The sequence below is a fragment of the Protopterus annectens genome, chromosome 5.part1, assembly GCF_019279795.1.
Source record: "Protopterus annectens isolate FY-2018-M chromosome 5.part1, PAN1.0, whole genome shotgun sequence".
Taxonomy (NCBI): Eukaryota; Metazoa; Chordata; order Ceratodontiformes; family Protopteridae; genus Protopterus; species Protopterus annectens.
In genome coordinates this window covers 259,692,079-259,716,959 of record NC_056736.1, presented here as the reverse complement: position 1 = coordinate 259,716,959, position 24,881 = coordinate 259,692,079, and the positions used below count along the sequence as shown (strand labels likewise).

Here is a 24,881-nt window from a genome sequence, read left to right as displayed (position 1 = left end):
CAAATAGAAAAGATTTTCTGTTTGGTGTCTCAAGCATCACCAGGATTGCTTCTCAAATTGGGGTCCTTTTGGTCCTTTCTTAACTTGTGTGAACTGCCCCATGCTGGCCTAGCATATTCTTCTGTGAAAGCTCATATGTCAACCATCTCTGCTTGTCTGCTTATGAGCCCACTGTTGGCCTTTCATTTAGAGGTAAAACAATTCCTTAAAGGCACCCTTCATATCAAGCCCCCAAAGAAAACCTATTCTTTCCCCTTGTTATCTCAGTTTTGTCATTGAAAAATTGACTCAGGCTCCTTTAGAGCCTGATTTTTCTACCTCTTTGCAACACTGCACCTAAAAGACTGTTTTGTTGATTGCTGTTACTTCAGCCAAGAGTGTTTCTGAACTTCAGGCTCTAATGGCGATTCCCTCCCTTTTTAGTTTTACATAGCGACAGGGTGTCTCTGCATACTAATCCTTCTTTTATGCCCAAAGTGGTCAAGAGTTGTCTCTTAACCAGTCTTTCCAGCTCCCTTCCTTTTTTCCATCTCTGAAGACTGCTAATGAGAAGGTTCTTCATCTTGGATCTGCATGGACAACTCGGGTATTATTTGGATAAAACAAAAGCTACCTGCAAATCTGAGTGGATTTTTGTTTCTTTCCATACCAGGACTTTGGGTTTGGTGGTTTCTAAGCAAACCAGCTCCTCCTTGATGTCTAAGGCCATTTATTTTCTATTCTTTTCATGGTAAACAGCTTTCTGCTTCAGTTTGAGCTCTTTCAATGGGCAGTAGCCTCTTATGGAGCTTTCTGAAAAGCTTTGATACCAAATTCATCCTTGAAGCTGCTACTTGGTCCTCTGTCCACACTTTTACTAAGCATTACGAGTTGGATGTCATTTCCAGAGCCAAGGCAGGATTTTCTAGGACTATCCTTCATGAGTTTGTGGAGGATTGTTCTGTGCCGCCTTCTTCCCATCCTTTACAGTAGCTTTGGTAATCTCCCACATGTGATGAATACTACAGCACTGACAAGGAAGGATATGGAACAGTTGTGTAAAATCTTACCATAACAGTAGATATCCTTCTTTTCACTTTTGCTATATTCAGTCCCTCCCTTCTGCCCCCTTTTCTCTTTTTCTTCTGTTGGTAACACATTTCTGGCTGTGAGGGATCTTTGCCTTGCCTTTTTCTCTTTCCCTCTGGGTGTACATGTTCTCCTTTCTCCTGGGATTTCTCTAGTTCTCCTGGGGCAGCTCATTTCTGAGTATTGAACATGTGTATCCCACCTTTATGCCCTGTGCCTGCTCAGGGATCATACACCTGATGTACAATGCTGGGAGGATGTAAAGGCTTTGGTATACTAGCTTGAATTTGAGCTATCCTTGACAGGAGATGCCATATACGATGAATACTGCAACAGCTGAAAATAAGAACATCTACTGTTTTGGATATGACTTTACACAACTGTACTTTCTTCCATTGTTTGCTGTGCATTTGTCAGCTTACTACTTTTGAAATGTTGGGAGACCTTATGATAATTGAGCAAGCACTCAGCACTTTGCCTGAGGTTATGAGAATGTGGTAACACTGCTGAGAAATTGGGAAAAAAGGGCGACGTCTGTCTAGCCAGGAGGGTACAACTGCATTAAAATGAAATGTCCAGCACTATACCTGGATAAAAGAGAGCCTATTGGGATATTCTAAACCTGTATAGCCAGTTGTAGAAGCCTAAGGGAAAACCCTGGCTTGAGTGCATTTAACTCTTCAAGTAAAATGTTTCAGATGTATCCAGAAGGGGGGAATGTAGAGTCAAAATGTCCATGATGGGAAACTGAAGCTACACAACAGAGCTAGTAGAGGTAGCAAAACAGTAGTGGTGGGTTGTCTTGAAACTGCAGCTCCTCCAGATTATCAAAATATCCTGTAATGTATCCCCATTCTAAAATGGTTACTGCATCAGACATATTTATTTGCAAGCCTAAATTTATTAGAGAGGAACATTATTTGCCCTGGTAATCTATTCTAGTTGTGGTTATGAGAGAAGACACCTTTTTAGGTGCCATTCACCTGGGTTAATTTTCATAAGGAAGAGGGCCAGGGGAAATACACACATGACAGTGTTTCATGATATCTCAGTAGCTTTTCTAATATGAAATGACTCTAATGATGCATTTACCTTGTGAGCATGCAGTTACAAGTAGGCAGGCATTGAGACAGTCATGCAGAAGGTAGCGGGGGAAGCTCAATCACAACTATCAAAAGGTACTGGAAATTCTTTGGAAGAAGTTAAAGGATGGATAGTTGTAGTAGGTCTAAATCTGAGCTGCCAGCACAATGAACTAGAGGAATGAAATCCTGGCTACAGCCCAGGTGACTTAAGTTCATTTAGTGGCTTAAGCATCTGATGGATCTGGCAGAAGGATAGCCCTGTCAGGGGAAAGGGCAGGTACTGGCATCGACAGATAGTTCTCCAAGCCTTGGTGGAGGCCAGGGTTTGAACAGTCAATGGACTAGATGTATGGAAGGATGGAGGAAGCTTGGTCGCCCTAGAGCATTAGGTGGGCACATCCTCAAAGGCCACTATTGGAGGCCATTCATCACTGGCTGACCCAGCCTCCCATACTAGAAGTAGAACCTTAGGGTAAAGCTCTAGTATGTATGACAATGTATGTGATGCTTCTAACTTTTAGTTCTGCTCCACTGTCTAAACTAGAGGCTCTACTTCCCCTTCCTACTACACAGCTAGGGTGATACTGGCCAACCACCCATTCTGTCCCTACTTCCCTTCAGTCTGTCAGGCAGCCCCCACCTGGAGCTGGGGTTTACAAGAAATGGATGCCAAAAGTATCTGGAACAGAAGCAGAGTAGCTGATGGTCATCTGTATATATGCTAATGGAACCAAAAAATGTATATTCTAAGACTGAGACATAGATGTCAAAAATGACAGACTTCCATTAGGAGGGGAGTTGTGAAGAATCATACTTGTAAGACTAATGGTTCTATAGTTTGGTGGGTCCACGTTTGTATAGTGGTACCACTGTGACTGTTCCCCGAGTTTTAGGGACATACCTAAAGGGAACAGGTTTAAGAGGGGGTTTGCTAAGTGGTGCTTAACTCTTACTAGCAGACAGATGAAGATATATCAGATTCCGTGGAACTTTTGTTTTTTGGATAGTGCAAATATAACGTTGTCCAAGATGACTTTCTGACTGAGATGATTGGTAGGTGAGAGAACATCTGGCTAGATAAAGCTGTGAAATTAGCACTGAATTTGTTGTGAGGATATTAGCAGAAATTAATGTGACCACTGAAAATAAGTTCAGTACAGTATTGCAGTAATGGGCATGATTTTTACATTTTATTAAGTACAACAAAGAAGCTGTTGTGGGTTATCTTTAGACCTGTCAGTGTGCTCCTTGATTATGTACTTTCAGGGGTTTACTTTAATTTTAAGTCCATTTTATATTGGGAGAGTGGGGAACTGTTATAGATAGCTTGAAGTTTTTTATTCTCTTTTTTTGTAAAGCTTTTTTATATGGAGAGCCCATCACAAAAGCTTATTTCCTAATTTATCATTATTCTCATGGCGGATAGGAATAGACTCCTTGATGTATAACGTTGCAGAATTCAGAGGAGTACATATCAAAAACTGGGTTGTAGAGAACTGTACCAGTTATAGTTGTGAAAAAGGACTGTAAATTGGAGGTTTGTTTTGGAGTACTCACATAATACTGCAGGGTTTTTCTAGGTTTCAAAATGTGTTTTCAAGGAGAACATGACTTATAACTGTCCCTGCTTTTGCCTAACCTTTATTCGCCTTCTCCTTGTAAAATGTGTGGTTTTCCGGCAAATCATTGAAGACTGCATTCACTAATTAATGACAGACATTTGATTTTCAGATTTCAATGCCCATTAATGAAAAACTGTTAATCTGATGTCACTTTTCATTTTATCCTTGACATATGGGTTCGGTTCTAATATCAGAACCAACTCAGCCATTAACTACAGCTCACCTGGGTCAAAAACTCTCAAGCTTCACCTCTACCCACAATTTTTCTCTCCCAATTACCTCAGAGCTCATTTGCCACTTTTCCAGACAGATGCATTCGCCATAGCTCTCGAGCTAAGTACATTTTTTGGATAATCTTTTTCTACAAATTTTCTAAATTTTTGTGTTATTAAATTGTAATAACTCTATCTTCCTTTTCGCTATTTCTCTACCCTTCAAGTTTTAATCGCTCTCCGTTTTCCATACACTTCTGTGTACCTTCAGCTATCACTGTTGATGGCTCCCTTTCCATAAACTTCTGTGTACCCTTTTACTATCATCGTTAATAGCTTCTCTCACTCTCTCTTTCTCTTCTTTCCTCGATAAAAAAAAAAAAAAAGAGAGAGAGAGACAGCTTTCCTGTCCAGTTTTTCTTGTTTAAGTGCATGTTCTGTCTCCTCTCTTTTGGTGCAAGTGTGGTGTGTGCTTTTCCCAGCCTTTTTTGTTATGGCTGAGAAAACTAAGGATCCTTCTGGCTTAAAGAAATGCCAGAAGTGTGGCCAAAAGATACCACTCTCAGATTTGCACCTATTGTGTGTTTATTGTTTGGGTCCTTTACACTTAAAGAAGACTGTAGTATTTGCCATGGCTTTAGTCATGGGACCCTGGTTGAAAGAAAAAAAATGAATCCAGAAAGGTTTGATTCCCTCTGCCTTTGGAGAAGCCATATCTGCTCATGACAAGAGTAAAACTGATATTTCTTCTCCTTCCTTCTTGTCCTCTTTGGAGAAGGCCAAAAAGAGAAGTTTTTCAGTACCAACGTCTCCTTTGGCACTGACACATAAACCTAGATCCTTGGTTCATAAAAGTTTTTCGGATCTGATGGATTTTGGAGCTAAGCTTTTGGTGCTGGGAAAATCATTGACACCAACCACTACTTCTGATTCAAAAGCCTTGACACTGAAGTCTTTAGCAGATGCTGTCTTCAGAGCAAGAAATATTGATTCCTGGCTCTTAGTCGATGCAGACTTCATCTGCGCATAGCCATCTGCGCATAGTATTGATACAGTGCAGAAAGACGTCTTACCTAGGACAACTTACTCCCCCATCTGTTGACTTTTTTGTGGGTGAATTACCCATATGTTTACTGCAAAGGTCGAAATCACCCTCTCTGATGTCAGTCTTTTCCACCAAAAGTCTTACAGAAGTTGACATGGAGAAAATGATGAATAACATTTTGTGGGCAAGAAGATTTACAGGACTCCCTTTGGCTCTGGCCCCTATGAGCTCAGGAGCCGAACCTTCTTTCACCTCTTTAACTACTCCTCCTTTGACCTTATTTGAGGTATCAGAGTTTCCAACTCTAAGTCATCCGGCTCTGACTGTATCAGTTCCAGAGATCTCTCTCGCTTTGGAACTGGTTGTTGCCTTGAGTTCTTTGGTTCTTTCAGATCCAGAGACCTCCCAGGGCCGTATTTGCCCTGCTGGCTCCGACAGGCAGGAGTCGAATCCAATTTTCTTCTGAGCCATCCCCGCACCTTGGAACATCGGCATGGTTCTGTTCGCCTTTGGCTTCTGTCTCAGGGGCTATCTCATCGGAGCAGGGAGTGACTACTTTTCCAAGGTAGTCTATCTCGGTTTCGGGCACCCTTCCCTCTTTGGGGGGGCAGCTTTTGAGGCAATGGAGAGGGCCTTGTCTCTTGCTGTCATTCAGTCACCCCCCTCCTCCTCAGAGCAGATTCCTTCCTCACACTCAGTTATTTGACTTGTGTCTCCACTGAGGCAGTAAATGCCGAAACCTCAGGAATCTCAGCTACAGCTTCTGTCATCTTCTCATACCTCTCCAGACTATCCCCCTGAGGAGGTTCCTCAGATGAAGTGCAAGAGGAAGCACTTGGATTCCTCACAGGAATCGTCCACAGAAGACACTGATTCTGATGAAAGAGAGGGGTCCCCAAGGTCACCCCCTGATGATTTCGCCTTTGGAGACAGCCTAGAAATTTTGAAACAGAGGGGTGACTGGAAGTCCTAAAATTCTTCCTCTGAAGAATCTGTTTACCTGCAGGCTTTTGGTACTTGTCCGTCTACCTCTTGGGTGATGCCACCCGCTGACAAGCTGATTCAGTTGATCTCTCAGTGAGCATGGAAGGCACCAGACACCACTGAACTCATCCCTAGGAGACTGGACAAAATTGTATCTGCCCCTGAGGATAAACAAGTCTGGGCTAAAGTATTAGTGGTAGATGCCACGGTTGTAGTGGCCGCCATGAAAAAGAAACTCGTTGAGAAGAGTTCATCTTTCCATCTACCCAACAGAGAGTCTCAGGGGAGGGATAGATTTGGGAAGCAGGTTTACACTTCATTGACTTTTGCTTAAGGTCTTTGAATTTCCTGGTGCATTTTACCAGAGTTCAAAGGGATCTGATCAAGGAGTTGTGTGATACCCTGGCATTAGCTGTTACTGAGGGAGTCCATGAAAATGTTGCTTCCCAGTTGGTTACCCTGGAGTCTGTGTCCAACCCGTCCATGGGGCTTATTGCACATGCAGCCGAAGGGACCACCAGAGCGCCAGGTTTAGGCATAGCCATAAGCGGACACACTTGGATGCATCTCTTTGACTTTGCGGAGCCATTTAAGTCTTCATTTCTCAATGCACCCTTTGACGGATCATCTCTGTTTGGCCCAAACGTTAGAGAAACATTATCCAGGTGTGAGAAAGAAGGTAAGACTCTTTCTGTTTTGGGCGTACATATTTCCACCCCCCCCCCCAAAGATCCTTTTCAAGGAATCAGGGGAGCAGTGGAAAGATGTGGTTCAAAAGGTCCTAAGGGCCTTTACAGGACACATGAGGAGCTAGTTCTTCCAGGCACAGAGGGGCAAACTAGAATAGAAGATGCTGTCCATGAGGCAGAGGTGGTCTGCACAACCAGAACTTTAGGGACTTCTTCCTGGGTAAGCCCTTTCAGCATTCCTGAAAGGAGGCCTGATTGTCTTCCTCTGGAGGCAGTCTGGGGATGCTTAGCCTTGCACCAAAATGCTTGGACAAATATAACATATTCTTGGGTGCAAACGATTATTTCCAGAGGTTATACCATACTCTTTTTCCTTCATCCCCCAGTGTGCAAAAAAGTCCCCGATGTTCCACCCAATCAGAGGGCACCAGCATTTCTAGAAATACAAAAACTGCTAGAGTCATCCAAGAAGTCCCACCAGACCAGAGAGGATCTGGAATTTACTCAAGATTCTGTTTAGTGCCAAAAAAAGACAGGGGACTGGAAACCAATTTTGGATCTCATTGTGTTGAACAAATCAGTTCGACAAACACAATTCTGGATGGTCCCAGTACAGTCCATTCTTCTTTTAGAAAAAGATGACTGGATGTACTCGATAGATCTTCAAGATGCGAATTACTACATAAAAGTGGACAAGCTGGGAGCCAGTCATTACCAGTAAAGGGTGCTGCTGTTTGGTCTCAGCACAGCCCCCAAGGGCGTTCACCAAATGTATGGCAGTAATAGCAGCTCACTTGAAACTGCAAGAATTCTGGGTGTTTCCATACTTGGACGACTGGCTCATTACCACTCCGACCAGGCATCGATTGATAGAGGTGAGAGGTTACTTTCTCAAGACCTGTGCATACTTAAGAATAACTGTAAATCACAAAACTTCTCAACTGACTAACACAGAGTTTTTAGGGGCATACTAACTACGACAACAACCATAGCATCCTATCCTGCTGTGAGACTGCAAAAATCATTAACAACGCACACAAGCTGTATCAAAACCATACAACAATAGTAAGAATTCACTATTTTAATATATTTAGTGCTAGTACACACAACATAAAGGTACTTTCACAGAAAAAAAATCTGCTTCTTCAGGCATCAGCCACACTCTAACTGTGAACAGTTTAAATAGCAATTACTAACACTTCAATTAACACTTTAATTAGCACTTCATTAACGCACAAAAAATTACCTGTATAAAAATACATACATAATAAAAAATATATACAAAAGATATATAAAAATCATTTGACACAACTGTGTAGATGTGTAAGTTCAGGTTTCAAGGAATAAACTCCATTTAGACCAGGTGAATAAAATGCCCTGAAATAAAGAATCCATTTATTCTCACATCTTTCTGTTGCATTTATTATATCACCCCCTCTCATAGAATCATGGATAGTCTCTATAATACATAATTTAAAATTATGCATATTGTCTGTTTCTGATGCACGTTCATATAAAGCATTTGTTATAACTTTTCTTTTTATTAAAGATATGTGACTACTAATACGATTCTTTAACATTTGATTAGTCTTACCAGTATAGAATGAAACACATTTCATGCACTTAGCCATGTATACAAGATTTTTAGTATGGCAATTCCCATAGGCATGAATATTAAATTTAGTGTTCCTTCCTTGGTCAATAAAATTTGTATCAGGAAAAATATATTTACAAAGAGTACACTAATAACATTTATAAGTTCCCACCCTATTAGGGTTACCATCTGTCCTACTTTGCGAGGGACAGTTGTGTCCTGCAAAAAAATTGAAAAAATGGTAAATGTCCTGAGATTTTAGGACAAAATTATTTCCTATATTTTATGTAATAGTTGCATAAAACAGTTATTCTGTATCTGAAACACCTAAATGTTATAAGAAACAGAATAGGCAACTAAAATGCTACAAGAATAAGCTTTTATTTAGGAAAAAAAGTAACATTTTGTCCTTGGTACTGGCCATGGGTATGTTTCACCATGCAAAATCTAACATTTGTACCAAAAATGTCCCATTTTGGGCATTTGAAAAGGTGGCAACCCTACACCCTATTCAGAGTCTGATGACTATGCTGTTCTTTGTAACATAACCTATATTTTAGGGTGGCATTCCTCATTCTGTAGTTCACAAACCTGTGATGAGTGGCCAGTATTTTTTAATAATGTCCTTAATAACAGTCATGTTCTGATCATATGCTAAAATATACCTACACTTTGTGTTTTCCTTCCTGTATATATTGCTATTATCACTTTGTTTTCTTTTGTGTTTACTAGAAAAAATCGGGGAGTATTGAGATTTCCTCTGTTTCAACACTTCCTTTTTAATATTCATAGCTTTTCGTCTGGAATAACCACGTATCTGAAAATCATTAACCATCTGATTCAACTCTTCTTCTAGGACATCATCCTGTGTATTTAATCTACCGACCCTTGTTATTTGGTTTAACATTATGTTATCAAACATATAGGCAGGATGCATGCTATCTCTGATAGCATGACATTGTTTCTAACCGACCATATACATTTTTCTTCAAAGTAATATCTAAAAAATCAATACTTCAATATTGAACATTTTTTTTAAACTTTAAAAATCCTGTAGTGGTTTGTAAATACTTAATAAAATCAAAATCATTAACCGTCTGATTCAACTCTTCTTCTAGGACATCATCCTGTGTATTAATCTACCAACCCTTGTTATTTGGTTTAACATTATGTTATCAAACATATAGGTAGGATGCATGCTATCTCTGATAGCATGACATTGTTTCTAACCGACCATATACATTTTTCTTCAAAGTAATATCTAAAAAATCAATACTTCAATATTGAACATTTTTTTTAAACTTTAAAAATCCTGTAGTGGTTTGTAAATACTTAATAAAATCAAAATCATTAACCGTCTGATTCAACTCTTCTTCTAGGACATCATCCTGTGTATTAATCTACCGACCCTTGTTATTTGGTTTAACATTATGTTATCAAACATATAGGTAGGATGCATGCTATCTCTGATAGCATGACATTGTTTCTAACCGGCCATATACATTTTTCTTCAAAGTAATATCTAAAAAATCAATACTTCAATATTGAACATTTTTTTTAAACTTTAAAAATCCTGTAGTGGTTTGTAAATACTTAATAAAATCATCCAAATGAAATAATGAGCCATCCCAAATAAAAAATAGGTCGTCAACAAACCTCTTATGATTTTTTAAAGTCTTTTTTTTTTTTTTAATAACACAGGTTCAGAAAATAATCCACAGCAAGAAGGTACCAACTCATCTAATTTTACAGGCTCTAGGTTCTATGGCAGCGACAATAACTCTAGCTCCCATAGGAAGATATCACATGAGAATTGTACAGTGGCTGCTGGCATCTTAATGGTCTATGTTATACCAACCCATGTCAGACCAGATTCTGATCACCAATCATTGCAGGAAGGACCTAGCTTGATGGATTTATTCTAAAGAAATTCTCCCACCCCTTCACCCTTCCTGAACCCAAGGCCATAGTGACCACGGATGCCTCCCAAATGGGGGGAGTGGGGGGGGGGGCATTTTCTGGGCAAGACTGTCCAAGGCACTTCATCCCCCTTAGAGGCAACTTGCATATCAATGTTCTGGAACTAAGCGTAGTGCTTTTAGTGTTACAATCCTTTCAAACTGCTCTTCCTGGGGGAACAAATGTGATTCAAACAGACAATATTTCAGTAGTTTGGTACTTGAACAAACAGGGAGGAACCAAATCTTACCCCCTTTGTCGAGAAGCACTCTGTGTGTGGCAGTGGGCTATCTCTTCCAACTGCTTTCTGATACCAATGCACATTCCGGGGGGTTCCAGTGTTATAGCAGACAAACTGAGCAGATGTATTCTCCAATCTTACAAGTGGTCTCTCAATCCAAAAGTGACAGGATTTTCTGTCAGTGTTGCCAGTCTTGGTGCGACCTGTTTGCCTATCCCCTAAACAACAAGTACAGCAACTACTTTGCCCTGATCTCCCTCCAGGGAAGTCACCAAGAGACTCCCTTCTTCACACTTGGTCCACTGGACTCATATATGCATTTCCTGTTACCTCTAATTCCAATTCATACAGAAAGCAATCAGGCTAAAGAGCAAAGTAATCCTCATTGCACTTATTGGCCTCAGCAGATATGGTTCCCCTATCTTTGGCCTTATCTGATTCAATGACCTTGGATGCTGGACCCAGCTCCAGACCTTCTGTCCCATCCAGACGGACTAGTTCATCCATTCTGAACCTCAAACTGACAGCATGGTTCCTCCAGTTCCATTAGTTACCAGTCGAGTTAACCTTTTTTCCTGTACGCCAAATTCTCCTAGCTTCTCATAAACCTTCCACCTGCAAACTGTATACTACTAAATGGGAAGAGATTTACCATTTTGGGCTTGTGAAATGGATATTGACCCTTTTTCTGCATCTATTGATAATATTTTAGATTTCTTAGTCTCTCTTTTCAATGCAAGAGCTTCCCCATCTACCATCAGAATTCCACTAGAAGCAATTTTGAATTTCCATGATGCTTTGGAAGAACATTCCTTGGCCTCTCATAGGCTTTGTAAGTCATCTTTAAAAGAGACACTTTTGCTAAAACCTCCTTTCAAGGATCCTACTCCACCTTGGAATCTAAACCTAGTGTTGCAAACCATTGTACATTCTCCTTTCGAACCATCTGCAGACTGCGATCTAAAGTACTTGTCATGGAAAACATTATTTTTGTTGGAAATGGATCTACTTGATTTTAGCGAATTCTGTTTCACCAAAACGGGAAATTCGTGAGTGGATTTACATAAAAGTGCGTTTTATCAAAAATGCACTTTCAAGTAAATTAGTATGTAAAATAAAAAAAATAAATTATGTAAATACAGAAAAAAACATGCGGTTTGCATGTTAACTTAGTTGTACATCAACATTTAGTGTTGATGTACAACTAAGCGGACTGTTGTTGAGATCGTAGTACAGTGGGGATGAGGGAACATTCCCTTTTCCCCACTGTAGTGCGATCTTGGAGTGAGAATATTAAAGTATGGGGGGTGCAGGGGGGCTTGCTCCCCTGCATAAAAGTGTTTTAAGTGTTTAGTTTTTTCGTTATGGATTTACACAAAAGTGCGTTTTTGTTGAAATGCACTTTCGTGTAAATGCATTCGCAGATTTACATTTCGGTGAAACGGAAATTCGTTAGAATGCAGTAGATCCAAATAACCTCTGTCAGAAGGATTTCAGAAATTCAAGCCTTATCATGTAGCCCACCTTATCTGATATTTCACAAAGACAGAGTTTCCTTATGGATAAATCCCACATTTCTGCCTGAAGTGGTATCAGAGTCTAATATTAATCAGACTGTTAATTTACCAGTATTCTTTCCCAGCTTTTCAAATAAAGATGAATACTGTTTGCATTTGTTAGATGTTCACAGACAATTACACGCTTTTATCTTCACAGGACAAAAGACATGAGAAAATCTGACCAACTATTTGTCTTCTTTTCAAGTGCAAGGTTTGGTAAATTTCAGTACCAGTAACACTTATCTCCCCAACATTCCTTGTAACTACCCATCCCAGCTTGGGAAGGTCCAAGCTCACATAAAACAAAATCTCTTTCGCATTATGTTCTTTCCTCCCTTCCTGGGCATTCCAGACTCTGTAAACCATAGTACATCCCTTAACCCCTTCAGCACTTTCTTAACCTTCAGTCATCTGTTAGTACACTTTACAACTTAATATTAGAATTCACTTGTAAAACACTTTGAACTACAATAAGTACGAGTTCTTTGCATAACTGTATATCTATACTACATATCATTTTTAGCATAACAAGTATTAAACAATTAATTTGTGAAGAAACTGCAAGTTAATATGCATTTTGTGAAGAATAATAATGAGAAATGCATTTTTCTCTAACAGAATCCCCCCTTTGACACTCTGAAATACAATACACAATTATATTTTGATTTTTCTTAATTTGATAAAATACGCTTCAGCATCATAACATTCATCGTCTGTAGTGATTGAATTTTCATTCATCTTAAGTTCATCATCAGGTAAAAGTGGCATTTCATGTTCAGGTGCGATCAAGCATTTTGTGATTATATCTTTTAGAACAGAAAATATTAAAACAAGAAGAAAATTGGTTTGCTGAGAACTATTAAGGCACATTCTACAAGAGCTGTAGCCACTTCAGCAGTTTTCCAATCTGTAGCGTCAATGGATAATATATGTACAGCAGCAACTTGGGCTTTTCCCCATACCTTTATTACTCAACACAAATTAGATTTGGTCTCTAGGGGAAGAGCATACTTTGGTTCAGTGGTGCTTAGGAATGTCCTTCGTGAGTCCTGCCAAGTTCGAAGGTAGCTGGAGACTCTGTCCCATATGTCAAGGATAAAATGAAAATTGACAACATCAGATAAAGAAGTTATGTAGTTACCATAACATTCCATCTATGTTGTCCATTTTCATTTATCCTTGACTCCCCTCCCTCCATCCCCTGGCCTTTGAGCACTCATTGGTGGAATGGGTAGTGTACATATAACTTATTGCGATCATTAAGGCATAGCAGATATGGCTTTCATATCTGTGACTTTTATATCTAATCTGCAAACTAGATCTGAGGTAATTGGGAGAAAAGGACTGTGAATAGAGGTGAAGCTTGAGAGGTTTTGGCCCATGCGAGCTGTAGTAATGGACGATATAGGAACCAAACACATATGTCAAGGATAAATGAAAATGGATAACACAGATGGAACATTATGTTAAGTACATAACTTCTTTTTCTAGCAATTTCTAAATGTGTAAGAGCAATACTTCAGATATGTTATTTTTGGGTTTGTCTCTGATTCTTGAACTAGGAGGTTGAGTGCTATGATGAAAAAGGATACTGCTAGATGGTCAGATTTTGCTAAGAAGGTAGGGACATTAGGGCTACAGAAAGGGAAGACACTGATGCGGACTCCAGCAGGGAGAGAAACAAGTTGATCAAGGGAATTAACATTTAATAAAATTTGGAAACTTTGAGCATACTTGTTGACAGTTTATAGAAGGGTAGTTAAATTCATTGTTTGCCATGTGACATGCAAGCAGCCATCTACATTCCCTTCTGCTGGTGTTTGCATACAGAGCTTTGTTTCATTCCTCTTTGCTCAAGACTGTCCATCAGCATTGACAAGCCATGTTTTCTAGGACACAGTTCTCTGTTTTTCCCATTTCTGTCAGTGTTTAATGAGCTGTGGTAGTCGGCATCTTGGACACCTGTACATTTTCAGGCAATGCCATGTCCTTTCAAAGCATTAGTTTTTTTAGCCTATCCAGGGCCATTTGTGACTACTGATATCATTTCTATAAATGATGCTCTCCTCCTTGCTAGCTTCTGGTACCACTGTGTAGGTCAAAACTCCAACTGAAACGCCATCCTGTGGCTGCCTGTACTGATGTTTTGACATGATTCTCATTTTGACCATTGCTGACACATTCACTTTAATTTTGGATTTCAGATGAAAGATGTGTGGTCTCTGTGAAGACTGGTAGAGAAGGGTGAAGGCTGGCAGCCTAGCTAGATAAAATTGTGCAGATAATTCTATCATTTGTAAATATGAATTTTGAACTTAAAACAATGGCAACATTGCCATCTGCAGTAAAGAAAGCTAAGTCAAGCATTTCTTGTTGGTCCTTTGAAATTAAAATTATTTCATCACTGCCTTTGATGTTTTACAAGTCTGTTCCAGTCCGGCGAGATGAAGGCTTCCTGCCTATTGTTTTAAGGCTAAGGTTAATGACCAGAATTTACATGTGGAATGTCCTTTATTGCTCTAAGTGTAAAAGAATGTAAATGCAGTTTCTGTCAGCCTGGGAACTCCAGGAAAGTGTAAAAATTATGTAATGTTTTAGCAGAACTGCAGTTTCATTTTAAACAGTGAGAACCAGAGATTATTAAGCATGTTTGTCTGACTATCCAACTCAGCACTGCCTGTTGTCTTATGTAAGTTATCTTAGACTTGTGTTTTCTTTTAGAGAGCTAGAAATTAGAAAGTTTAGACTGTGTTTTGCTGTGATGTCAGAACTGTACTACTGATTTATTTTAAGTATTTCTGTGTGATCTCTGAACTCTTTTGACTAGCACTGTGTAGTAGAATGTATTGCCTTGTGGTTTTAATTATTTATTATTAAATATTTTAAAACCTTTTAACTGTGGCTGGTTTTGGGTAGAGATAATTTAAGCTGTAGAGTGCATGGCATATTTATAGAGTTTACTGACCAGGTCACTATAATAAGTCTTGAGACTGTTTAGTCACATTGGATAATAATATCCACAGTAATAATTGGACACCCTTTTAAGGGCCTTTGGGTAGCTGATAATATTAGCTGAGTGGTGGCAAGTGATTACTACCATATAGTCTGGGTAAAAGGGGCACATCTGGAGAACCTGTGCCAGCCTCTCCCATAAGTGTCTGTGTGGTTGTATAACCCATTATCTCAGTGTGTGTGTGTCAGCTACTTGGGCAGGGACACAAAACACTGGTTGGACAGAGAGAGTACTGGAGATTTTAGCTTGCCCAGCAAGGCTGAAATCTGGACCCTATAGCTGTGCCAGTGGGGAGTCTTATTGGGGACCCTGGGGAGCAAGGGAGTGACCAGCCCCGGACTGACTGTGATCCCTGCGTGCTCTTAAGGGAAATTGCACTTTACTGTGTGTATTTGTTATTCTTTCCTTTTATATGAGACAACTCTGGGGTTATTGGTGAGGATTGAGGCTCCTTGATTGCTGGGCCAGGGCACAGGTGTCACAGTCTCCATTATTTTTTTTTCTTTGATGAAGGTTATTACACTGAATTTGGATCCTCATGACACTTGGATTCATTCAGCAAAAATGTATTTTTTAATTTTTTCCCAACATTCCTTCTAGGATAGTTTTTTAGTTATTGCTGCAGCATGTGAAAATGAGTGAACAGGTCCTCAGGTGATCAGGTTTCCTTGAAGTGATACCCAATAACCCTGTTGAAACAGCCTTATTTGGTCAAACAGATGAGTCCTTTTACAACAGTAACTTGGCCTGAAGAAACTACAGTTTTCCTGATGCTTAATAAAAGCTTGTTGTCTTTTTCAGGGCCATAAGGACTATGGTCTAAGTTATTAGTCTAGAAGTTGACTATATTTGTCCTTTAATTTCCCCAGACATAAACAGGGAAATGCCAGCTGGCTAGAACCTTGTCATTTTATCCAAATTAATCATTTTAGAATTATCCTTTACCTTAATGTTGTAGGCCAGTAACAGTCCTCCTCACAGCCAAGTAGAAGTTCTAGCTCTTTCCAAAATCTTAAGCAACACCTCACTCTGAATGAGTTCTTTGGAATCAGATGGAGTGGAATACATGTTAACACTTGCAGCTGATTCATAGTAGGTGTTCTGTGACAGGTAGTTATAAATACAACATACTTGTTTATGCTGTGCCACCATTATCAAGTACCTGAAACTGAATATTGCAGATGCTGCCTTTAGAGGACTGCTAATTTCTGTGTTGAGTTTGGATCTTAGGATATTGTTTTGGACCTACAAGAACTGGGTAGGGTTTTAAAAATGGTAGAGAAAATGCACTGTCATTTGTATTGAGAATGCCACTGCCTTACTGCAGGCAGTATCCCCATTTTTTAAATATGCCAGTCTAGTTACAGAAATGCAACACAATGTGTTGCTATTTGAGAGAAGAAACTACTTGCAGGGATGAGATTCCATAGCAGCACCAGTAACATGCCTCTTGCCCTGAACTTTGGCAAATACTATATAATTTTCTAATATTGCCATAATGTTAAATAATTTTAGGGGTTAATTTGAAAATTAACAGGTGTGTTATCTTAGCTGAATTAAAAAATAGGCTTGATCTTTGATGAAACACTAAACTGGATGCTCTTGTTTTATGATTTCAGTGATTTGTTGCAGTTTGTTAGGGAGAATGATGACATTGCAAAGGACATTGCTGAGAGGTAAGGATATCTGTTTTTTGTATTATTATTGGTGCTTCTGCATGAGTATTGTAGGCAGCTTATTACATGCTTTGGTTAAGAGGATTTGCAAACTTATAAAGAAAAAACAAAACAAGTATGTTGTTTGCTGTGCAGTGGATGTAATACATGGGTGCATTCTTCCAGTTCCCTTTCTCATGGATCATTTATAATCTTTAGCTGCACTGCTTAAGCAATATGTGTTTCTTTTGTGCTCTAGACAACAACTCCGCACTAGAGCTGTGAAACACACCTTCCCCAGAGATCCATAACTTTATTTATTATCCCCCAAATGTACAACATTCAATAGCTACAATTTTCAAGGGTTCTGAAAATGAGTCTATACCTGTGGTCACAATATTCATGTATAAGGATCATCACAGAGAGCTTCTTTACTGCCATTGGAGCACAGTGTCAATGGCCATTTTGAGTGCTGGCACTTCAAACCTACAACATGCCAGTCTCAAAGATAGAAGCTTGGTGCTTTTTACCAATGCATAGAACTTGCAGGACTGGGAGGGGGGCTACTAAGACCTTTTAGAGGGTTTATCTGGAGATCACCAGCAGGATCATGAAAATTAGAAGGTATTATACCCAGAGCTAAGGTACAGATCCAAATCTAGCTGTGCTTCAAAATATACATTAGTTGAGGTGGCTAGTAATTCTAAACTACTAGATCATCTTCTAACAAGAAGTGGTCATAGTATTCTATGGTTGGGTACTATGTTGATTGGAGATGCAATGAAGAGGTGAAGAGATTTTACTACTAGCCACTCCTGAGGTTGAGATCCAGGGTTTCGCTTTACCAACTCACTTCAATCACTAAGACATGCTGATACCCATTAAACACTGATGAGCAGATTTTAGAGTTCCAAGGATGAATTTCTTGTCATGTTTCTGGGTCTGAATGAGTGCCCACAGACTAACTTTTTTTGTTCTCAACAAATATAGGTACACACTCTGACACCCTTTGTTTTCCTCTGCAGGAGGTGAGCCATTTGCCACTGGTGAGGGTGTAGATGGTTCCCACTGAACTTATGTGTGTTGTAATCACCTTGGCCTTAGCTGTTCCTGCTCTGCACTTTGACTACCTTTTCAGCACATAGTGGAAGATGGATGAAATGGTGCTTTAGACTACAGGGGCAGTAACTGAACGTGATGCTGGTACTAGGCATTGAGTCATCCTGTCAGACCTTAGCATCACCTGTGGCATCTTGCTGCCTGTCGTATGTTTAGCTGTCATCAGGGTTGGTGCCAGTAAGTATGTGGCATATGCTATCCTGTACCTCCTGCATGGAAGGAGGGGGCAGTGAGAGTTTACCTGCAAGCCATAACTAGAGAAGGCATTCTTCTCTGAGTTCAGTACTGTTAACCAGATGTGAAGCGACAGAGATCTCTTTGCTGAAAACAGACAGTAGCTATGTGTTCTTCTTCCACGTTTATCCCCACCCCCACCCCCTCACCAAGAAATACTGCAGCTGCTGTAGTGAAGCTGTCAGGTTTTGGAGCTTACTCTGGCCATCTGTCCCTTTTGGGGAAAAAAAGAAGAGACACCTTGGGTTACCCCTCTTCTGTGACCCGCCATGTCTGCTGCTTAGCAACACATGGATTTTATCCCTTTACCACCCAGAAAAGCAGAATTTATCACCCCCTCCCCAAATGAGCAATTTTATAACAAAGTATCGTAAAGCAGATCTATTTCTTTACTTTGTCTAGCTAGAATAAGTCTCAGAATCCCCAGCACAAAACATTCTTTCCTCAGGATTGATGATCAAATGCTGCTAGCATGTTGATACTTTTAGTTTGCAGGCTGTTAATTTCATTTCTCATATTTCTTATTTCTAGAATTTCTGTAGTTGAGAAAACTCTGGGAAATCTACTTTTTGTTCCTAACTCAGATGAGTAGGAGTATGAACACACAGTTCTCAATGCCACATTTTCAATGTGGTTTCTTCTGGCCCAATGTTCCTTTGATACTGCTGATGCAGTCATCACAAAGGCGGCAATCACTAGCACCTATTCCATTAGAATAGCTTGGCTCCAGTCTGTCTTCATTCCATGAGAAAAACTGCTTTACTGTCCTTGTTCCTTCTTTAATGGGTGAACTGCTCTTTGAAATACCTTCTGATGAGATTACTGAGACCCTCCAGAAGAGGAGCAGGGCTGTTTCCATTTATTAGGATATATATGTCATCCTTTCCTTTCTTTCTGTTCTAAATGTCCATTTATTAGGATATATATGTAATCCTTTCCTTTCTTTCTGTTCTAAATGGTTTCAGTTCTCTCAGAGGAAGAAGGCAGCCATGAACTAAAGACCTACATGACAAAACACTTTATTGTTCCTTCAGTGATCTACTGTAGATGCCCCTCCATTCACAAAGAGTCACAGCCCAGTCAGCCCTGTATTTACTTCTCAGGACACTTCAGTGAAAGGATGGTTCTTTTTGTTCCCCTCTTCTTGCAGAGTCTTCAGTCACAACAGGGGAATTCTGGACATTATAAAAAGAGGCCTTCTTATGGTTTGGATTGTGTCACGCAGGTCCTTTTCTGACAGATTATTGGTATCTGAAGAGCTGGTGCAGTGTTAGTCCTAATTAGTTAGAGAAGAAGTTGGCATTGCTTCACATTGTCAAAGAAGTTCAATGGGTTCCATATATTCTTTATTCCCAAGAAGTTTTGAAGACCCATAAATTCTATTTTTAGATGATTTCAGCATTCACAAGTTATTTGAAGTTTTACTTGTCTACTCTTTGGGCTTTAATGTTGTTTTGGATAACACTGTCAGATCTCAACGGCAGTAGTATTTTCCCTAGCAGCTCATACATCACTTTAGCAAAGATGCACCCTAAACATATGCATGCACATGTTCTGTCATTTGCAAACAAGTCCACCCCTCCCAAGTGTATCACAGTCACGGAAACAGTCAAATATTCACCCACACACATGCTCCAACACATTACAGACCTCCAGACTCTCAGTTCCCTAGCTAACCCTCACTGGTGCTACCACCCAGAAACACACACACTGCTCTGCTTCCTTCATGCCCATACAGACGTGCACACATGTCCACACATTAACATCTCCACTCCCATGTCTTTGCTGAACTTGCCTGCATGGCAAGTATGCTGTGACCACTGTGGTTTTACGGTGTCATTTTTTCCTCTAACAGTGAACTTTTAAGAATATATGTAGTCGAATATTTAGTACATCGAACTTCATAATATTGAGCATAACTTCTCAAAACTGAAAATAAAAATATGCAGATACACACACACACACACACACACACATATATATATATATATATATATATATATATATATATATATACTTTTTTTTTTTTTTTTTTTTGCAGGAGGGTAGGCCGCCTATACCTTTTGTACTTACATCAGCACCAAGATTGCACTACAGTGGGGAAAGGGGCAAATTGCCTGATTCCTGATATTCTCCTCTCTTTTTTTCTGTATACCATTTAAATTCTCGACCATGTGTATGTATTTATATCAAACTTTTATACAGACTTGCTCAGCTGTGATATTTTCAGGGATAGCACATGGCTAATAAGCATTAGTCACTTCCCCAAAGTCAGACTGCCATCCACACTGGGTCTCAGACAATTGAATCGGAAAGGCTTATCACAAAAGACAAAATGGCTGTGTTAGGGGCTCCCCCACACAATAAGCCTTTCTGAATCCCAACCCTAGACTTTCTCTGTGTCTAGCAGTTATTTTTCTAACTCTTACTAAATTACAACAGAACAAAAAAATTGATCATTTTGTATACATGGAGGAAATGAAACATTATACAACACAAAATATTCTGGTATACATAGGGATTGTACAAATGACTGACCATCTTCCAAAAATAGACACCAACATGCAGTCTTAAAGGATGTATTTCCAGTCAGCCTTTATACTCATATTACATGTGCAATATTTGGTATTAGGTGTATTACTCATTGTGTCAACTTTTGCAGAGGTACAGAAGCCTTAGTGAATGAATTTCCATGTGCATAGTTTCCAAAAAGGAAATGAAGTAGTTGATGCTGCCAAACTTTTAAAATTAAAGATGTTCATCGTGTTACCCTGCTGCAGTCATCATACTTGGGTTATCCTGCCGTCAGGCGGTCCCGCAGTCGGCCAGAATTCTAAAGTCTTGGTCTGGCGTCGGTTGCTGTCGCTTCTTCCCTGACGTCAGAGCGCCAGGGGTATATCAGAGGCATCCAATGCCATTTTCTTCAGTCTTTCTTGCCGTGCGGTGCCCGAAGCAGAAGCAGTTCGCAAGTGCTGGTCGGCCGACACCTGAGATTTTCGAATCGAGTTTCAGTCCGAAGTCTTCAAAGCTAAGTACCCCATTGGGGAACCTTTTCTTGCCTTAGTCCGATGTCATAAAAAGTTAACAATTGCATTTCTTGTGGGAAGCAAATCGCTCATAAGGACTTTCATTCTTTTTGTATACCTTGCCTAGGCCCAGACCACGACGTCATTGGTTGTCGGTTTTGTGCTAGGTTCAATAAGCGAACTATAAAGCGTCGCTTTGATTTTGCACGACACTACTTCGGTAGAAAATTTAATTACACTATGCCGTCGGAGCAACCGACTACCGGCGTGCATAAAAAACGCAAGGATAGGGGCAGGCAGCCTAGATCCAAGCCGGACTCCGTGGCCTCGGCTGGCCTGGTCGCCGGTTCTCCGGTTTTCAGTGAGGCCCCTGGCTACCGCTGAATTGGATCTCCCAGCAGAGATTTCTAGGCCGACGCAGCCTTTTTCCTTAGGCCCAACCGACGACATCGCAGTAGGGGAAGCCGGTGCTGCAGAAACACCTTCGGTTTCTGAAGGTGTCTTCAGACCAACTACCATCACCATAAAATCTTATGCTAAGCTTAAGACTCCTCTAAAACCAAAAAAGCCTACACTTCAGTCTCCAGGTCAGGGCCCTATGCCTAAGAAACAGATGCTTAAAATGGCTGAAGATTTGATTTCTTTGATCAGGAGTTCCCAACCCCCCCCCCCCGACAAAAGGCCTAGACAAGAGGAGGATTTTGCCTCCTCTGATCAGGTGTCTGTTTCCTCAGGCTCCTCTGAGGAACAGGATTACTCCTTTCTCCCTTATGAAGATTCTGATGCTGAAGATTCAATTCCCTCAGCTTCTCCCCCTGAAGACTACTCCTTTGGGGAAACCTTACACACCATGAGGGAACATTTCCACTGGGAAGGTCAGGACTACTCTGACTCAAAGAAAAGGCTCAGAGAGTTTCTTTTACTTCCCCAGCACAGACCTCTTGCTATCCCTCCTGTTTTGGACATACTAGATGATGTTTTCTTAGAATCTAGTTTAAATCCAGATTCTCTACCTCCTGCTCCAGCCAAACCAGATAGATACTATAGAGTGCCTGACTCTCACAAATTCCTTTACAAAAGCCCTGCTGCTGATCCAGAGACAATCTCCCAGGGTCCCAAAGGGGCTAAGGCTTCTATGGCTAAAAATCCTGTACCTTCGGAAAGAGACTCCAGAGCACTAGACAGGTGGGGGAAGAAGGTTTACACCTCTACTACTCTAGCTATGAGAGCACTAAATTGTCAATTTCACATGCTTAAATACCAGCAATTCCTTATGTCTCAAATAAAACAAAAGATGGGCACGCTCCCTCAACAGTCTGAACTCAGGGAAATGCAAGATCTGTTGCATGCAGTTGAACAGGTGGGCAAACATACTTTACAATGTGGTTTTGATGCCTTGGAAGCTTCCTCCAGAGCAGCTGTTACTGGTTCTGTTGTACGTAGGCATGCTTGGTTAAAGGAACAATCTCTGCCTGATCATGTTAAAGCAAAGTTACTGGATGCGCCCCTACAGCAGGATGTTTTATTTGGGGTTAATGCAGAGGAGGTTTTAAAGAAAATGGAGGATAAGGCAAAATCTATGCAGACGGTCAAAGATTTCTTATAGGTACAGCCCCCACGCTTCAGCAGAAATTGGCCAACAAAAAATTGGTCCTTTCCAGCTTCTGACTGGCCACAGAGGGGTAAATACAGGCACCCAAGGGGCAGAGGACAAGCACAAATCCCTTACAAACCTCGCCAATGGGGCACTACAACACAGAAGGGAGGAGAAGACAGGTCCCAAACCACTAGAAGGCAAACAAAATGACTTAAACATCAAACTGCCAAGCAAAACCCTCTTGGCAGCTCCCTTGGGAGGAAAATTAACACTTTTTGCAGACAACTGGCGCATCGTCACAAAGGACAAATGGGTTTTAGACATTATCTCACACGGATACAGATTCCATTTCCACACCTTGCCAAGGATAAAAGGAATGCTAAACCTGCCACAAAATCAATGGGCAGAGGCACAAAAACAAATTAAAGCTCTCATGGACATGAAAGCCATCCAACTGGTACCTGCACAGGAGCAAGGCCAAGGATTTTACTCAAGGCTCTTTCTAGTCCCCAGAAAGGACAATGCTTGGAGACCCATTCTGGACCTTTCAATTTTAAACACTTTCTTGCAAGTACCCAAATTCAAGATGGTAACACTACAGCAGCTTCTTCCCATGTTGGGCAAGAAACTTGGCTAGTAACGTTGGACCTCAAGGAGGCATACCTGCATGTCCCTATCAGACAAAATTGCAGAAGATACCTCCATTTCATTGCAGGTTCAACCCATTACCAATTCTCTGCACTGCCCTTTGGCTTATCTACTGCGCCCAGGGTCTTCACAAAATGCCTGGCACCAGTAATTGCATATTGCAGACAGAGGGGAATTCAAATATACCCATACTTGGACGACTGTCTCATAGAAGCAGAAAGCAAGGACATTCTCTTACAACACCTGGCTTTTGTAAGACATCTTCTAAGTTGCCTAGGGTACACAGTAAGCTAACAGAAATCAAAACTAGTGCCCTCACAAACTATGACATTCCTGGGTGCCAGCTTGAATACAATGGCCCAGATGGCTTATCTGATGCCAGACAAACAATTAAAATTAACTCAATACTTCAGAACAATGGCAACAAAGACCCAACTCCCTGCAAGAAAAATTCTGCAGGCCTTGGGCTTCATGGCATCTTGCATACTACTAATACTATTTGCAAAACTGCATATGAGGAAATTACAATGGTACCTAAAAACCGTATGGACTCAACACAGTCACAGCTTGGAAACAATGATAACTCTCATTCCCTGCCTTCAACAGGAGTTTCTATGGTGGTCACAGGCTTGTCACCTCAACAAGGGTCAGCCTTTCACCCTTCCCCCAGCCAGGCAAACTATGACAACAGATGCATCGGACTATGCCTGTGGGGCACACATGGCAGGATGGTGCGTTCAAGGCTTATGGACAGCAGATCAAAGGAATCTGCACATCAATCAAAAAGAAATGCTAGTTGTACAAAATGCTCTGACAGCCTTCAAGGACCTCTTGCATCCAGGACAGCTTATCATAAGGACAGACAACACCACAGTAATGTGGTACATAAACAAAAAAGGGGGCACACACTCCTACCCTCTATGCAGGCAAGCAATGACCTTGTGGAACACAGCACTGACTTACCAAGTTCAATTACAAGCTCAATTCCTGCCAGGAAAAAAGAACATATTGCCAGACGACCTAAGCAGAAACATCATGGATCCCCACGAATGGAAACTGGATCCACAAGTATTCGCAATGATAACTCAAAAGTGGGGGCTCCCAGACATAGACCTGTTTGCCAGCCCTCAAAACTATCAGCTAACAAAGTTTTGCACAAGGACTTTTCACCAACAAGCTTGGAAAGTGGACGCACTCTCATTCAGTTGGAAAATGCTAACAGTATATGCCTTTCCTCCACTACCCCTTCTCACAAAGGTGCCACTGAAAGTCAGGATGGAGAGACCCTGAATGATACTCATTGCTCCAGACTGGCCACGCCAGCACTGGTACCCACTATTAAGGAATATGGCCCATGGCCCACCATGGATTCTACCACAAATTACCCACCTGCTCACACAGCAAGACAATCAGATTCTACACAGCCAGCTCAAAACCTTAAACTTGGCTGCATGGCAAATCACCCAGGCAACCAGCCAGCTCCTCTCTCACAAGCTGTTATGGAAGCTATTCTGGAGGCCAGGAGGCCCAC

The 24,881-nt window shown here is 40.7% G+C and overlaps 1 protein-coding gene across 1 annotated transcript in view; it reads left to right on the top strand.

Moving 5' to 3' along the window:
- Window positions 1-24,881, top strand: part of POGLUT1 (protein O-glucosyltransferase 1) — a 937,534-nt gene that overhangs the window by 846,238 nt on the left and 66,415 nt on the right. The window contains exon 10 of the mRNA XM_044072938.1: window positions 16,691-16,747. Within this exon, the coding sequence (XP_043928873.1) occupies window positions 16,691-16,747 (57 nt within the window). The remainder of the gene's footprint in view (window positions 1-16,690; window positions 16,748-24,881) is intronic.